General features: G+C 32.2%; 5 protein-coding genes across 5 annotated transcripts in view; 4 read left to right on the forward strand and 1 right to left on the reverse strand.

Annotated features, from left to right (window-relative positions):
- Positions 1-217: 217 nt before the first annotated feature.
- LOC133322747 (vacuolar-sorting protein SNF8) lies at positions 218-2,182 on the forward strand. The gene is made up of 4 exons (XM_061531709.1): positions 218-557; positions 628-757; positions 1,819-1,965; positions 2,044-2,182. Exons 1-4 carry the CDS (start codon positions 218-220, stop codon positions 2,180-2,182), a joined length of 756 nt encoding a protein of 251 aa, XP_061387693.1.
- Positions 2,183-2,478: 296 nt separating this feature from the next.
- LOC133322749 (centrosomal protein of 83 kDa-like) lies at positions 2,479-5,358 on the reverse strand. Its single transcript, XM_061531710.1, has 7 exons — positions 5,167-5,358; positions 4,985-5,098; positions 4,682-4,838; positions 3,612-3,988; positions 3,251-3,391; positions 3,106-3,170; positions 2,479-2,608 (listed from the first exon to the last, which is right to left on the reverse strand). The coding sequence occupies exons 1-7, from the start codon at positions 5,356-5,358 to the stop codon at positions 2,479-2,481; spliced, it is 1,176 nt and encodes a 391-aa protein (XP_061387694.1).
- Positions 5,359-5,878: 520 nt separating this feature from the next.
- On the forward strand, positions 5,879-6,211 carry LOC133322750 (protein chibby homolog 1). Its single transcript, XM_061531711.1, has one exon. It carries the CDS (start codon positions 5,882-5,884, stop codon positions 6,209-6,211), a length of 330 nt encoding a protein of 109 aa, XP_061387695.1. The 5' UTR covers positions 5,879-5,881.
- A 3,098-nt stretch (positions 6,212-9,309) lies between these two features.
- Positions 9,310-10,271, forward strand: LOC133322734 (zinc finger protein 330 homolog). Its single transcript, XM_061531697.1, has one exon. It carries the CDS (start codon positions 9,312-9,314, stop codon positions 10,269-10,271), a length of 960 nt encoding a protein of 319 aa, XP_061387681.1. The 5' UTR covers positions 9,310-9,311.
- Positions 10,272-11,204: 933 nt separating this feature from the next.
- The window catches only part of LOC133322735 (DNA-directed RNA polymerase I subunit RPA12), a 97,159-nt gene continuing 94,505 nt past the window's right edge, over positions 11,205-13,858 (forward strand). Inside the window, exons 1-3 of the mRNA XM_061531698.1 lie at positions 11,205-11,325; positions 11,399-11,615; positions 11,688-11,724. Coding sequence (XP_061387682.1) covers positions 11,208-11,325; positions 11,399-11,615; positions 11,688-11,712 — 360 coding nt within the window. The 5' untranslated portion in view covers positions 11,205-11,207 and the 3' untranslated portion in view covers positions 11,713-11,724. The remainder of the gene's footprint in view (positions 11,326-11,398; positions 11,616-11,687; positions 11,725-13,858) is intronic.

Below are 13,858 nucleotides of genomic sequence, written 5' to 3' on the forward strand. Positions count from 1 at the left end.
ATTTGTTCTAAAAAATTACAAATTAAAGAAAACGCACACCTTAACAGCTGTTTGTTATCAATTTACAGTGTACTGTTGTCTTCAAAACTAAATTCCGTTTGCTCATTACAGTGAATCATTCCATTGAACCATATATTTCTTTAAACTAACACAAAAATCAATAATAGTCCTATCCTTTTGTATCCTTCATAAATTACCCGGCTTTTATCCCCAAAAAATGAGACGTCGCGTCGGCATTGGAGCTATTCAGCAACAACAAATTGCCGCTGAGAAACTAAAAGATAAAGGCAACGACTTGCAAGAAAGTCAACTGGAACAGATGACCAAACAAATGGAAGTGTTTCGTGAAAAGCTAGAAGAATTCTCGATTAGTCATAAGCAGGACATTAAGAAAAATGCACAATTTCGTAAACAATTTCAAGAAATGTGTGCTGCTATCGGAGTCGATCCGTTGGCTTCGGGTAAAGGTTTCTGGAGTGTTCTCGGTATGGGTGATTTTTACTATGAACTGGGGGTACAAGTCGTTGAGGTATGTTTGGCATTGAATCAGAAAACAGGTAATGGACACAAAATACAAGTATGTGTTTCTTTTATGACCAAAGGGATTTTTATTTTGTCCATCCATAGGGGGTTTAATGGAATTAAACGAACTGAGACGCCGCTTGATTGCAGCAAGAGGTCAAAGCGCCGTCCATCAAGAAATAACAAATGAAGATATACTTATGGCCACAAAGAAACTGAGTATATTTGGCAATGGGTAAGTGATTTATATTGCAAAGGTATAGTTTACACTCGTGACAAAAAGTAGGTCTTAGTGTCCCGATTATATATTTTTTTCTTGCATAAGTACATGTTTTCCGAAATAGGGATCATTAAATTTGAAAACAATATTTTGTTTCCAAAATGTTGAATGGCTCGTACAAACCTAACGGAATATAGACCCTAAAATTTCTCCAAAGACCGAAAACGGGGGGTTTTTAAATTAAAAAATGCGAGTTCATGGTTATAATGAAATTTATTATAATAAAAATAAAAAAGGAAATCTAATTTTATTTTACCAATGAGCCCACAAATGAGGCATATGGACTAAAGGAAAATAACATGTATACAAACTATGAATATGTTAAGTAAGTAGTTCCGGCCCCTCACATTAAATTTTTATTGCCCAATTTTGAGTAGTTCCGATCTCTAAATTGTTAATATTTCCAATTAATTTAATTTTTATTCAACAATAACATGTATACAAACTATAAATATGTTAAGAGAGCTAAGTAGTTCCGACCCCTCACATTAAATTTGTATTGCCCAATTAATGTTAATATTTAAGAAGTTTGAGTAGTTTCAATCCCTCCCTTTTAAATAATATTTTTTTAATTTTATATATTTTCATTATAATATTGTTTGAGCAGTTTTACACCCCTTTTTGAGCAATATTAATTCAATTTGTCAGATTGAAATTTATATTTTTAATATTTTTTACCTTAATTTACATTTATAATTCTAATTGTTTTATTGTACGTAGTAATTGCCTCTTCGAGTAGTTTGTCATCAACATTTTATATAAAGATTTTCTTCTTGGTAGTCACCTAAAAGTATTCGCAAAATAACTTCTAAAGGTGTTCCCCTTTTCTATAAAATATATTAAAATTACAAGAAGGTGTGGACATTACTTTTCATATTGAATAACTAGTAATAATTTCTTATATACAAGATACAACTACAGAAGTTTATTTATTTAACCCATTTCCATTCATGTTGTTTCCATTTATTCCTTTTATATTATATAAGGGACATTATATATACAATTACATATTTCAGATTTGTTGTACACAAACTGGGCAAGGGAAAATATATTGTTCAATCTATACCCGGCGAACTGAGTATGGAAGAAACTACAATTTTGACACTGGCATCTGATACAGAACAGGGATATGTAACACATAGTATGCTTATGGAACAATTGGGGTTAGTACATTCGAAAACATACACACACATAACAAAATTATATTTTAATTGTAAAATTAAAAAAATGTATATTTTTAGTTGGCCTGACTACAGGGCACGTCAATCCTTGGACAAAATTGTTGGTGAAGGTTTATGTTGGATAGACGAACAGGATACTGAACCTAGTTATTGGTTTCCAAGTTTATTTCCTGGCAGAACGACTCAGTTAAACGCATAACGAAACTATTTTTTTAATTTAGTTTCATTTTATGTTGGATAGACGAAAAAAACAAGTTTATTTCCTTTTAAACGCATAACGAAACTATTTTTTTAATTTAGTTTCATTTTAATAAAAAAAACATTTTTATACTTAGTTTCATTATTAAATCAAAAATCTTAATGTTGTGTTGAAAAAATAATGTATTTATTTAATTTTATACAAAAAAATAAAATAATAAACATGTTATATATAAAGGTAAATAACAATATAGAAAATATACAACCACAACCAAGAATATTAATGCCATATTGCTTTTAAGTTTTATTGCAATGTCTTTGTGATTTTAAAATTTTGTTTTCAGCTCTTAAATTTGCCATTTCTGTTTGTAGTCGATGTATTTGTTCTTCAAACGATTTGGCCAACTCTTGTATTGTCATACGATATCTAGAATAATAAATGTTGAATTATTAATTTGTAAATACCATATTTTATTTTTTTATGTTTCTAAATATTAATTCTGACTATTTTGAAGTAATAATATCTAAACGATTGCCTTGATTTATTTTCTTACCTCTCTTGTAACTGTTTATTTGTTTCCATATAATATTTAATCTCCATTTCGGCATCATCAATTGAATGTCTGATGTCAATGAAAAATATGATAAGAATATATCGCTCATTTGCTGCAGGAGAGGCATAACTCAAAAACGCGATTTTCGAGTTAATGATGTTCGCTACAATAGGCCCCATGTTGTGTAAAAAATGCATATGAATATCTCTAACACACTCTAATTGAGAAGATGTAGAAGTTCCTCTGTCCCTTGATTGTGAGTAAACTGAAAACTTAAAACGCATTTTCTGCAAAATCGTTTTTTTTTTTTGAGTTATGCCTGTCTTGCAGGAAATGAGCGATATCATATGTGTATATTGTGTATACATACCTTCCCAATTTGTTATTATTGTTGTAATTGGATTCTTGTTGTAGCAATTTGTGTTCCATTTCACTCTAAATGTTGAGATATTAATATATTATGTACAAATTTTAAATTATTATTACGGAAAGAATTGAATACGAATTTGACTTACAATAGTTTTTGCAACCAATTCTAATTGTTTTGTTAATCGTTCATTGTCCTTTAGAGCATCTTTGTAATTTTGTTCAAATCTATTACATCTGTTATTGAGAATTTGATATAGTTTAGTCTGATTAAGAATTTCCTCGCGCATCTAAAAAGAATTCATAATATAATAAAAAATGACAATATCTATGTTATCCATAAAAATAAATTAAATGTATAGGAGCCTTATATAAAATCTACCAAATTAATCAATTACACCAAATTTAAAAAAAAAATCATTCTGTATTAAATACCGATACTATTAATATATTTTATTATTAACAAGAAATCGATTAGCTTTGCTGATACAATTTCATGTTATGGCTTACCTTTGTTTTCTCTTTTATTAGCTGTCTTTCCTTTTCGAGATATTTCTTTCGTATCTCTTCCATATCTTTGTCCACTTTACGTGCTGCCTCATCCATAACCTGACCAATGGTCGATGCTATATTATCACATTCTTCTTTTACGATTTTTTCACGTTTCAAAGCTTCTTCCTTATCGGCCACAGCACCTTCGGCTATAGCCAAGGCGTCCTGTACTTTTTGCAGAGCTATTTGTTCACGTTTAAACCTGTCTTCGATAGAAAGTTTTGCCGCTTTTAACGATTTCTCCAATTCTTTATTTTGTTGGGTATATTCCGTAAGTTGCTTTTGTAATTTATGGACCTGCTCTACACTGTCATCAAATTTCGAATGTAGTTTTTCTTTTTCTAAAAATAAAACGGAAAAATGTGGATCATCGTAAATTGATATAAAATTATGGTCCAATATAATGCACTGAATTTGTGAATAGGACGAAGCTGACGTATACGCTAGGGAATATACATTTAAAATCTAGAGGATTTAGTATTTCAAACGCGCTTCAAAACATATGTTAATTATACTCCATCAATTAACACTCTTGAGAATAGCATCCAGCCAAGTCCTATTAGTAAGGTCATACAGAGAGACAAGATCAGATATCAGCTACTTCTCAATTTTGCTGTCAAAAACCATTGTTGTAAAATGATTTCCATCATGACAATGTCAAAGCCTATAAATAAGGATGTCCTGGGAGATCAGATGCTCTCAAGTTTGCTGTCAAAATCTATTTTTGTGAATTGACTTAAATTATGAATACGTAAACAAAAACCCAATGTTTGACATTCGACTTGAGAAAGACAACTGACTTTCACTAGCTGGAATGACCCTATGAATAGATCTTGGACAATGTAAATAAAGTCCATATTTTTGACATAAGACTTGAGAAAAAAACAGCTGACTATAGTTTGCGGGTTGACCTTATTAATATATCTTGGTATTCAGTAATAATTTATACATATTATTTATTAATGAAAATGCCTATTGTGTTATTGAACATAAATTTTTTATGACTGTGAAATTTCTTCTTTAATTACCTTCTATAGACTTTTCCAATGACTCAATGTGAGCTTTTAAATGTCTTTTCTGTTCAAATAGATTATTGATCATTTCCTTTTGTTCTTTTATTTCCTTTTGTTGACTGACAATGGTACCTTCCAAGAGTTTTAGAGCTGTTGCATATTTCTGTTTCACCTGTAAATATAAAGATTGGCTGTAACATATAACAAAATAATCCGCAAAAAATTAAAAATGTACTAGAATTTACTACAATGATATCGAAAAAATAGGTTGTTGCAGTATCAAAAAAGGTTTCAAGAAAAAATATATTTAAAACTTACTTCGCACGCTGATGTTGGATTAAATATTTGATTTCGATAGTCTTGGATTTCCTTTTCCAAATTCTCAATTGTTTTATTACAATTTTTATTCAATAGCTTCAGATCCTTATTTTCCTATAAATATATCAAACATAACAGTATTCTTTTATTTTTCTGATATTCTAATTACATATAACGCTTACAGCTTGTAAATATTCAATTTGTATCATAACATTTTTGACAGCATCATTTGTTAATTTTTCCCTTGTAGCATCGTCTAGGGTCTCACCATTGCATGTGGAATTTTTATATGCATCCAGTTTGAAATTTAGCTCATTATTTTCATCCTGAATCTTGTGTATTTGCCTTTTAAATTCAATCTGCTCTTGCTGCATATGGAAATAAATATATATATATATATATATATTAACTTATTTCTCAAAAAAATAATATATGTATGTAAATAATATTTTGACAATAATACCCGAAAAATTTCCAAATCACGTTGAGTTTCGATAATTAATTTTTCACAGCCTTTTGTGATTTCTTCTAAAATACTATAAAGAAATTGTAGGTTGGGTTGATTTACAAACTTTTTAATTAAAAAAATAAACTGATCGTACTTAGGATAATTGGTGACCAAAGGATGCTGTGAATCCATTTTTTGTTATAAATAATTTGCAATATAACATATTTTTTGATAGTAAAAACAGGAGAAATTTTATTAGGTGAATTGAATTTGTATGGTGGTCAATGAACAACCCCTTTATTAAATTAAATTTTGACCATTCCGTGTTGTCAGGGGTAACGGTCATTCTTCTTCAGAAGGGTTGTCATGGTTTCAAAATTTGTATGCAATGCTTTTAAATCATTCATTCAGTTATTTGTCGACACGAAGAAAAGGTGAACGTTTTTAAAATGCCATTATTCAATAAAAAATTCGAATCGAAAATTATTCCACCACGCACGGGACGCTGTAATACTGGTTTTCCCATGGTCAATGAAGACTTGGATGAATACAAACAGATATCGCTGAATTTGGGTAATAAGGAATTACGTTTTGCCGATGGTATATGGATACATTCTGCACGAAAGGGTGATGTTGACGAAGTTGTTCGTTTGAATCGTCGCATAAAAACACTGGAAGAGGAAAATAATATGTGCAATGTAAAAATTGAAGTACTACTGGATTTATTGGCGGAACATGCCACAGTTATAAATGTTTTAAAATCAAATAAGTCGAGTTAAGAACATTTCCCTCAAATGTTAAATTTTAATAAATTTAATTATAATATGAATAAATAAACAATATGAAATAATTATCTTTGTTTTAATAGTTTGGCTCGAGGTTAGAAGAAAATAAAAACAAGTGTTTTTAATTTTACTGATTTGTATTTATCAAATATTTCGATCATATTCTATGATCATCATCAGGGAGTTAAACTAATTTTCCACAAATTGTTTCACTCTTTTATAAGTTCAGTTTCCAAATGTTGGAAACATTGGTTTTTATTTTTCTCTGGCCTCAAACCAACCCATTTTAAAAAGTCCAAAGGTCAACTATATCAATTACAATAATAACATGAAATAATAAATATATACGGCTTAAGTTTTTAATAAATATCCCATTTTTTTTTTTTGCAATTTAGGTAAGATTTTAATTTCAGCAATCAAATGTAACCAATCTTTCCAAATTATAATTTTGAAGTATCTTCATTGTACTTTCCCGGCACAAGGATAAAATATGGGATTTTTTGTGCGGCTATAAAGAGTTCCTTCCGGATTTATATAGACCTCTTTACATTCATGAAATTGTTATTATATTGGTAAACATGCTTGGCTGGAATTCCAGTACTTTAAAGTACTTCTTCTGTTTGATTTGAGGCCAATTGGCTATCATTCCATGGTGAGTGCAAGTTCGTTTTGATGTAAACGAATACTTATTTCATTCTTAAGGGCCCCATACACTATAAATCATGCCGTCATGCCGATGAACCCCTTTTTGTATATGTGAGATTGACTAGTGTATGGCAAACTCTTCAATCACTATTCCAAAAAATCGATTTTTGTCCCAAAAATTGGATTTTGAGTCGTAAATTCACTTGTTTTTTTATTCCGTCACAATTTTATTATTTTTGTACAAAAAATTATTTACTGACAACTTTCAAAATGAATATTATTCACCAGATTGATAGGGGTTCATTTTCAAAATCAAAACTATTTTGATTTTCTTCATGCATTGTGTGTGTCACACATACATAAATAAACATTCAAAAAATAACACATACTATGATAAATGCTGTACGGCATTAAAACACTTTTTTTAATAAAGGGAAAAAGTTAAAAAAACTATATCGACCCTCCGATTATATAGTCGTAATTCAAAATGCAATAGAAAACTTAAAAATCAAATCCATTATCCAAAAGTTAAAATACACAAAATCGATTTGTTGCCAACATCAACAATTAACATCAGCCCAAAATCGAAAATCGTCTGTACATGGCATTAGACTTTTCAATACAAAAAGTCGATTAATCGAAAGTCGATTTACTTATCCCTAATCATAATTTGCCTAAACCTCATTCGTAAACAACACGTTTTCCATTTAATCTCTATCCCACCTCATTCGTAAACTTTCGGTTATACCATTTTGAGTTCATCTTTATCGGCCATTTTGTCTTCTCCTCCCATTCGTTAGCAGGTGGAACGTTTTTCAATTTTTTCAGTCGTCGTTTTTATTTTAGCTCCGTTCCAAAACCTAAAAGAATCTACTAATTTTACAAGTTTTGCAACTTTTTACTCGAAAACCGTTCCTGAACCCATAAAACTGGTAAAGCATTGAATCAAATTTAAGAGAGCACAAAACAAAATGGCTTTCTCTTTGTAAACTTTTTGTTATGTTGATTTTGAAGTATTGCCTCCTAATTTTGGCATATTTACTAGATTTGCGTTCCCGAACTTTTCAAATTATTTTGTACTCTGAGACTTGAAATGTTTCCCTTTTACTAGCTTTACTATTAAACAAGTGAAAAAGCGTTAAGTTCGGCCGGGCCGAACTTTGGATACCCTCCACCACAGGTATACTGACAGGTATTTGAAATGAAAAAGTGGACCGATATTTATAATTTTAAATAGAGATATTTGGTACCCAATATGAACCCACTGTACCAAATTTCAGCGAATTCGGTTGAAAATCGCGCTTAAGAACCTCAAAATACCGAAAATTTGGGGTGCCCTTATATGGGGGCTACCAGAAAAAGTGGGCCGATATTTATAATTTTTAGTAGAGATATTTGGTACGCAATATGAACCCAATGTACAAAATTGCAGCGAATTCGGTTGAAAAGCGCGCTCAAGAACCCCAAAATACCGAAATTGGGGGTACCCTTATATGGGGGATATCCGAAAAAATTGACCTATATTTAAATTTTTTTGTGGAGAGATTTGGTACCTGCTAAGAACACAAAATACTAAATTACAGCCAATTCGGTGAAAAATACGATAAAAACCCAAAAAATACTGAAAATTAGGAGGTACCGTTATATGGGGGCTACAAGAAAAAGTGGACCTATATTTATAATTTTTTGTGGATACATTTACTACAAATTCGCTTGAAAAACGCGCTCAAGAACCCCAAAATACCGAAAATTGGGGGGTAGCCTTATATGGGAGCTATGCCTAAACGTGGACCGATATATCCCATCTTCGAACTTGACCTGCCTGCAGACAAAAGACAACCCTATGCAAAATTTCAGCACCATATCTCAATTCCTTCAGAAGATAGCGTGATTACAACAGACGGACGGACATGGCTAGATCGTCTTAGAATTTTACCCTGATCAAGAATATATATACTTTATAGGGTCGGAAATGAATATTTCGATGAGTTACAAACGGAATGACAAAATTAATATACCCTCCATACTATGGTGGAGGGTATAAAAAGTACTGGAACAGACCATTTGTTGGTGAAGGTTTGCGTACGACGTCGCTTGAGTCTTGGCAGAACGACGATTAACAAGCGAATTTTATGAAGGCTGTAGTCTTGGAGGCTTCCCGCTGTTCTTTTGAATCTCTCTCTCTCTTTTATTATTTTTTTTTTTCGTTTTTCCATATATAGTTCCTTTGCTCCATATAGTTCCTTTGCTCTTTATAGTTCCTTTGCTCCATACAGTTCCTTTGCTTCAAATAGGTCAAAAAAAAAAGGAATTATATTAATTAAAGAACTGGAACTAGTTCCGTTCGTTCCTTTCTCGGAATAGTTCCAATGAACTAGTTCGTTCCGGAACTACCCAACTCTACTCATTTCCCACGACATCGCCACCCATATAGCATAGGATCATCAAGATGCCCAAGAAAAAGACTGGACAGAGGAAAAAAGCCGAAAAGCAAAAGCTTCGCCTTAAGGAGATTCGAAGCCGTGAAGTGCCCTTGGCCGATTTCCCCTGCAATGCGCCAATGGAATGCGATAAATGCGAAAGAAAGCAGAAATCTCGAGCATTTTGTTACTTTTGCCAAAGTATGCAACGTCTTCCGATTTGTGCTCAATGTGGCAAAGTGAAATGTATGCTCAAGACGGGTGACTGTGTCATCAAACATGCCGGAGTGTTTACCACCGGTATGGGAATGGTGGGAGCCATATGCGATTTTTGTGAAGCTTGGGTGTGCCATGGACGTAAATGTTTGCAGACACATGCCTGCAGTTGTCCCCTGCAGAATGCCGTTTGTTTGGAGTGCGAGAGAGGTGTATGGGACCATGGTGGTCGTATATTTAAGTGCTCCTTTTGCAATGGCTTCCTTTGCGAAGATGACCAATTTGAACATCAAGCTTCGTGTCAGGTGTTGGAAAGTGAGAACTTCAAGTGTCAATCTTGCAATCGTTTGGGCCAATACTCATGCTTGCGTTGCAAGACATGCTACTGTGAGGATCATGTACGGCGCAAGGGCTTCAAATATGAAAAGAACAAGGCTATACCTTGTCCCAAGTGCAATTATGAGACATCGGTTACAAAGGATTTGAGTATGTCGACCAGATCGCATAAGTTTGGTCGCCAACAACAAGGCGGTGCAATGGATAGTGATGATGAATACGGTGGCGGCTATGGTGGTTATTATGGTGGCTACTCAGGTGCCGGAGCTGGAACATCTAGTTATGGTGCCGAAGACTATGATGATGATGAAGACGACGATGACGAAGATGAAGACGATGATTACGAAGATGATGATTCTGAGGAAGAATCGGAGGAGGAAAATGAAACGGATGCTAGTGAGGAGGATAAAAAGGATGATAAAGCCAAATCAAAATAGCCTTTTTTGTTAAATGCTTGTCTAAAATGGTCAAAATAAATGTGTGTGTTTTTTAACACCTCCCCAGTATTTGGTGTTGTATATATGAATGTATACAAAACCAGGATACTGTATACAAAAATTAAAGTAGCTTAATTTATTTTATAAAAAGGTAGGTATGTGGTAGGTGGAAGTAATGGACGGATTATAACAGCTTGAATTTAAATTTTATTACATAAGGCCAAATACCTACATACCTTATAAAATTGGTATATGGATTATAGGTTCAAATTAAAATGGTTAAGACATATTTTTTTCAAACATAGATTAACAGCGGAAAAATTGTACAGTTGTAACAAAATTGCTAATACAAAATATAATAATCTAAATTTCAAAATTTCCTACATTGAAGAAAGTAGTTTTTTGTTTAATTTGCATTCCATTTGTATAATCATCGAAATAATCATTTCCAACTCAATATAGTATATATGTACATATATTATTGATCGGAATAAAATTCTGAGGCGTTGTATCGTCAGTTGTAACCGCGCTCAAATCAATACTTATCAAAGGAATCGAGATATGATGTTGAAATGTGTCCATAGAAGATGGATTATACCGCTTGCCTGTTCTTTTAAATTTCGATATATCTTTGGTCGACAAATCTTCCAAAAATTATCAATATTACCCACTTATTTTGGATACATTTTTTAATAATGACAATCTAGTGATGAAAATATATATCAAATAAAACATCATAAATAAAAGATTTTTTAGAAATATTTTAAGGGAATTTTTATGCAGCACAATTCCCCACATAAAGTTATGTTGCCACAGATATGGCAACGCCACATGCACGTGTTTTGAATTGTCATTGTGTGTTTTTGTTTTCATTGGGGAAAATAACTAAAATAACTATTTCTTTCGGTTCCTTTTTCAAGTTTTTTTTACAATACAATGGAATTGTTTACATCAACACCGGGATTTTGTCCATCATGTGGCTCCATTTTTCCACCATTGGACAGTAGTAAAGATGTGACATGTTACAATTGTAAACAGACATATAAACCAGACGGTAAATACCTCAATTCATTCATTTTCATTTGATTCAATTCTAAACAATACATTATTACCCCTCCACTCCTCAGTATTTGGTGACCAGGTTGTTGAATATACTATACACTTCAACAACTATGATCCTGATAAATTGGTAAAAACAAAAGAAGAGGAAAGTTCATCAGCTGAGGGACCTGTTGTGGAGAGAAAATGTTCCAAATGCGGTCATGATAAAATGTCGTATGCCACACTACAGCTACGATCTGCCGATGAAGGACAGACGGTATTTTTTACCTGTCTCAAATGCAAGTAAGTATCCAAAATGTAGATATCAAATTTTTTACTTTTTTAACATTTGATTTTATTGATTTTTATTTACAGATTTAAGGAATCGGAAAATTCATAATGGATTATTACTGTTATTGTTGTTTTTAGATGCATTTACAAATATAGATATACGTAAAAGGCTTAAAATGAGATTATTGTTTTATTGTGTTATACTTCTTTCGGAGCTTAATATTTGGTTATATGCCTATACGTTTTTCTGCAGTCGAACTAAGTGCACTTGAAATTTCAGAATTCTATCATATCAATAGTAGTAATTCTACCATAAGTAGTAGATTATTGAGGTACGGGAACAGGCCACATAAAAACTATTTATAAATTGTAAAACCAGTTGGAGTTTAGAGGCAAATCGTGAATCATTTGGAAATGTTTACGACTGGTAGTTCTTAAGTTCCAATTTTTTTAAGACCATACTTCCAGATAAAAGGGGGTCCAATTTTTCGCTTAAACCTCTGTATATCCACATTGGTTTTAAAATTTGTTTTTTTTTTTAAGTATACATAATCCAAACCATTGACATCCCGCTTGGAGGTGAGAGCCCGATTCTGGAGGTGAGAGCCGATTCTGTAGTGTCATGTAATGATCCCTACAGTAAGTTCGATCGATCGAGAAAATTCCCTTAAAACGGGTTTTGCGTATCTTCACCATCTAATGACAGCCTGTTGACAGCTTGGAAATTTGTACCATGGGTAGCCTTTTGTTTCCTGATTATAACGACATACCTTTTTTTCGGGGGGAAATATATACTTGTGATATACGCTTCCAAAGTTACAATAAATACACAATATTGACTACTTTTTTATTCAAAAAAAAAAAAATGTTATTTATTAATTTCAATGTTTTGTAATAAAAAGCCGAATGACCAAGAAACAATTACAATAAATTTGAACAAAGAATTTGACATACATTCATTTCAAAATAACATAAAAATATTTATTAATTTCTAACAATCATACGTTCAGTGGGACTTCTAAGGAGAACAACTACTCTCAAAAAACCTCATATACGAGGCAAACATTAGTATCTTAAATAAAATAAATCTTTTCTCTAGATTAACAAGTTAGCGATTCGCAAGAAATATAACATTACGTCAAAAATGACTACTCAAAAAGTACGTCTTTCATCTACCTCTTATGGCAAAGAGGGAGGGAAAAATATACTATAATCTGCTGATGTTGCTCTTTTAGGTAAGCAATTAGTTTATTCCGGAACGGCAAAAAATTAAATTAAACAATTTCAAGTGACTTGGCAGCGAATTAAATAACCGGGGCACTCTTACAACAAACGACTTTTCCATATATACATCTAATCTAGGAATAATTAGATTAGTGCTTCGAGTGGATCGTGAAAATTGAAAAGAGTTTGCCAAGAAAGAAGGACAAGAAAAAGGACATTTTGCCTTTTTTTGGCCACTTCTCAGAATAATCTGAAAATTTTACATTGGTAGCCTTTTGTTTCCTGATTAAACCAACATAACTGTTCCAAAAATTTCCAAATTTGGTATATTTCTTTCCTGATTTCAATAACATATGTTTTTGCTTGGGAAATGTGTACTTCAGGAGATATATGGTTCCAATTTGCCTTTTTTGGCCACCTTTTACGTGTCAAGTAGCCGGATAGCCGGCCTTCGGCCTTGGATTTATGTTTTTTTTAACAATCCACAACAGATACAGTCACATATTGTACCATTTTGGAAAGTGGAAAATATAGTCTGTAATTTAATTCGGGATTGGTGAACGACTTTTAGGGAGCTTTTCAAAAAAATCAGGGTTCACAACCCGGTTTTTTGACAATTCCTTCCAAATGGTTTATTAATAGATCATATTCATATCACCTCTCAATGAAAAAACATTTTCATAAGTTTTGTATCAGATTCGCAGAACCGGAACTTCCAAGTCAAATAACCGGGTAACCGGTTCTGAGAGGATGCCTTAAAGAAATGAATAAATATCTAAATCATACCCCCAATCCGATTTTCAAAATAAAATCTGACATTTATTTTTCACGTTATTAGTAAAATCCATAAAAATCATTGGAGTGAATACTCCTCCTGCCTATGCTGTTAATTTGGCTAGAATCATGGTATACTGTAAAAACTTTCCACTAATGCATCTACCTTGTAACATTCATAGAAAACCTCGAAACATCATTCGTGGTGAATGCCAATGCTTTGAAAGAAGAAGAATTTGTTTATTTTTACTGGAGGG

This window comes from Musca vetustissima, unplaced genomic scaffold, assembly GCF_032173495.1.
Source record: "Musca vetustissima isolate MV318-11 ecotype Yass unplaced genomic scaffold, APGP_CSIRO_Mvet_v1 utg6509, whole genome shotgun sequence".
In the NCBI taxonomy this organism is placed as follows: domain Eukaryota; kingdom Metazoa; phylum Arthropoda; class Insecta; order Diptera; family Muscidae; genus Musca; species Musca vetustissima.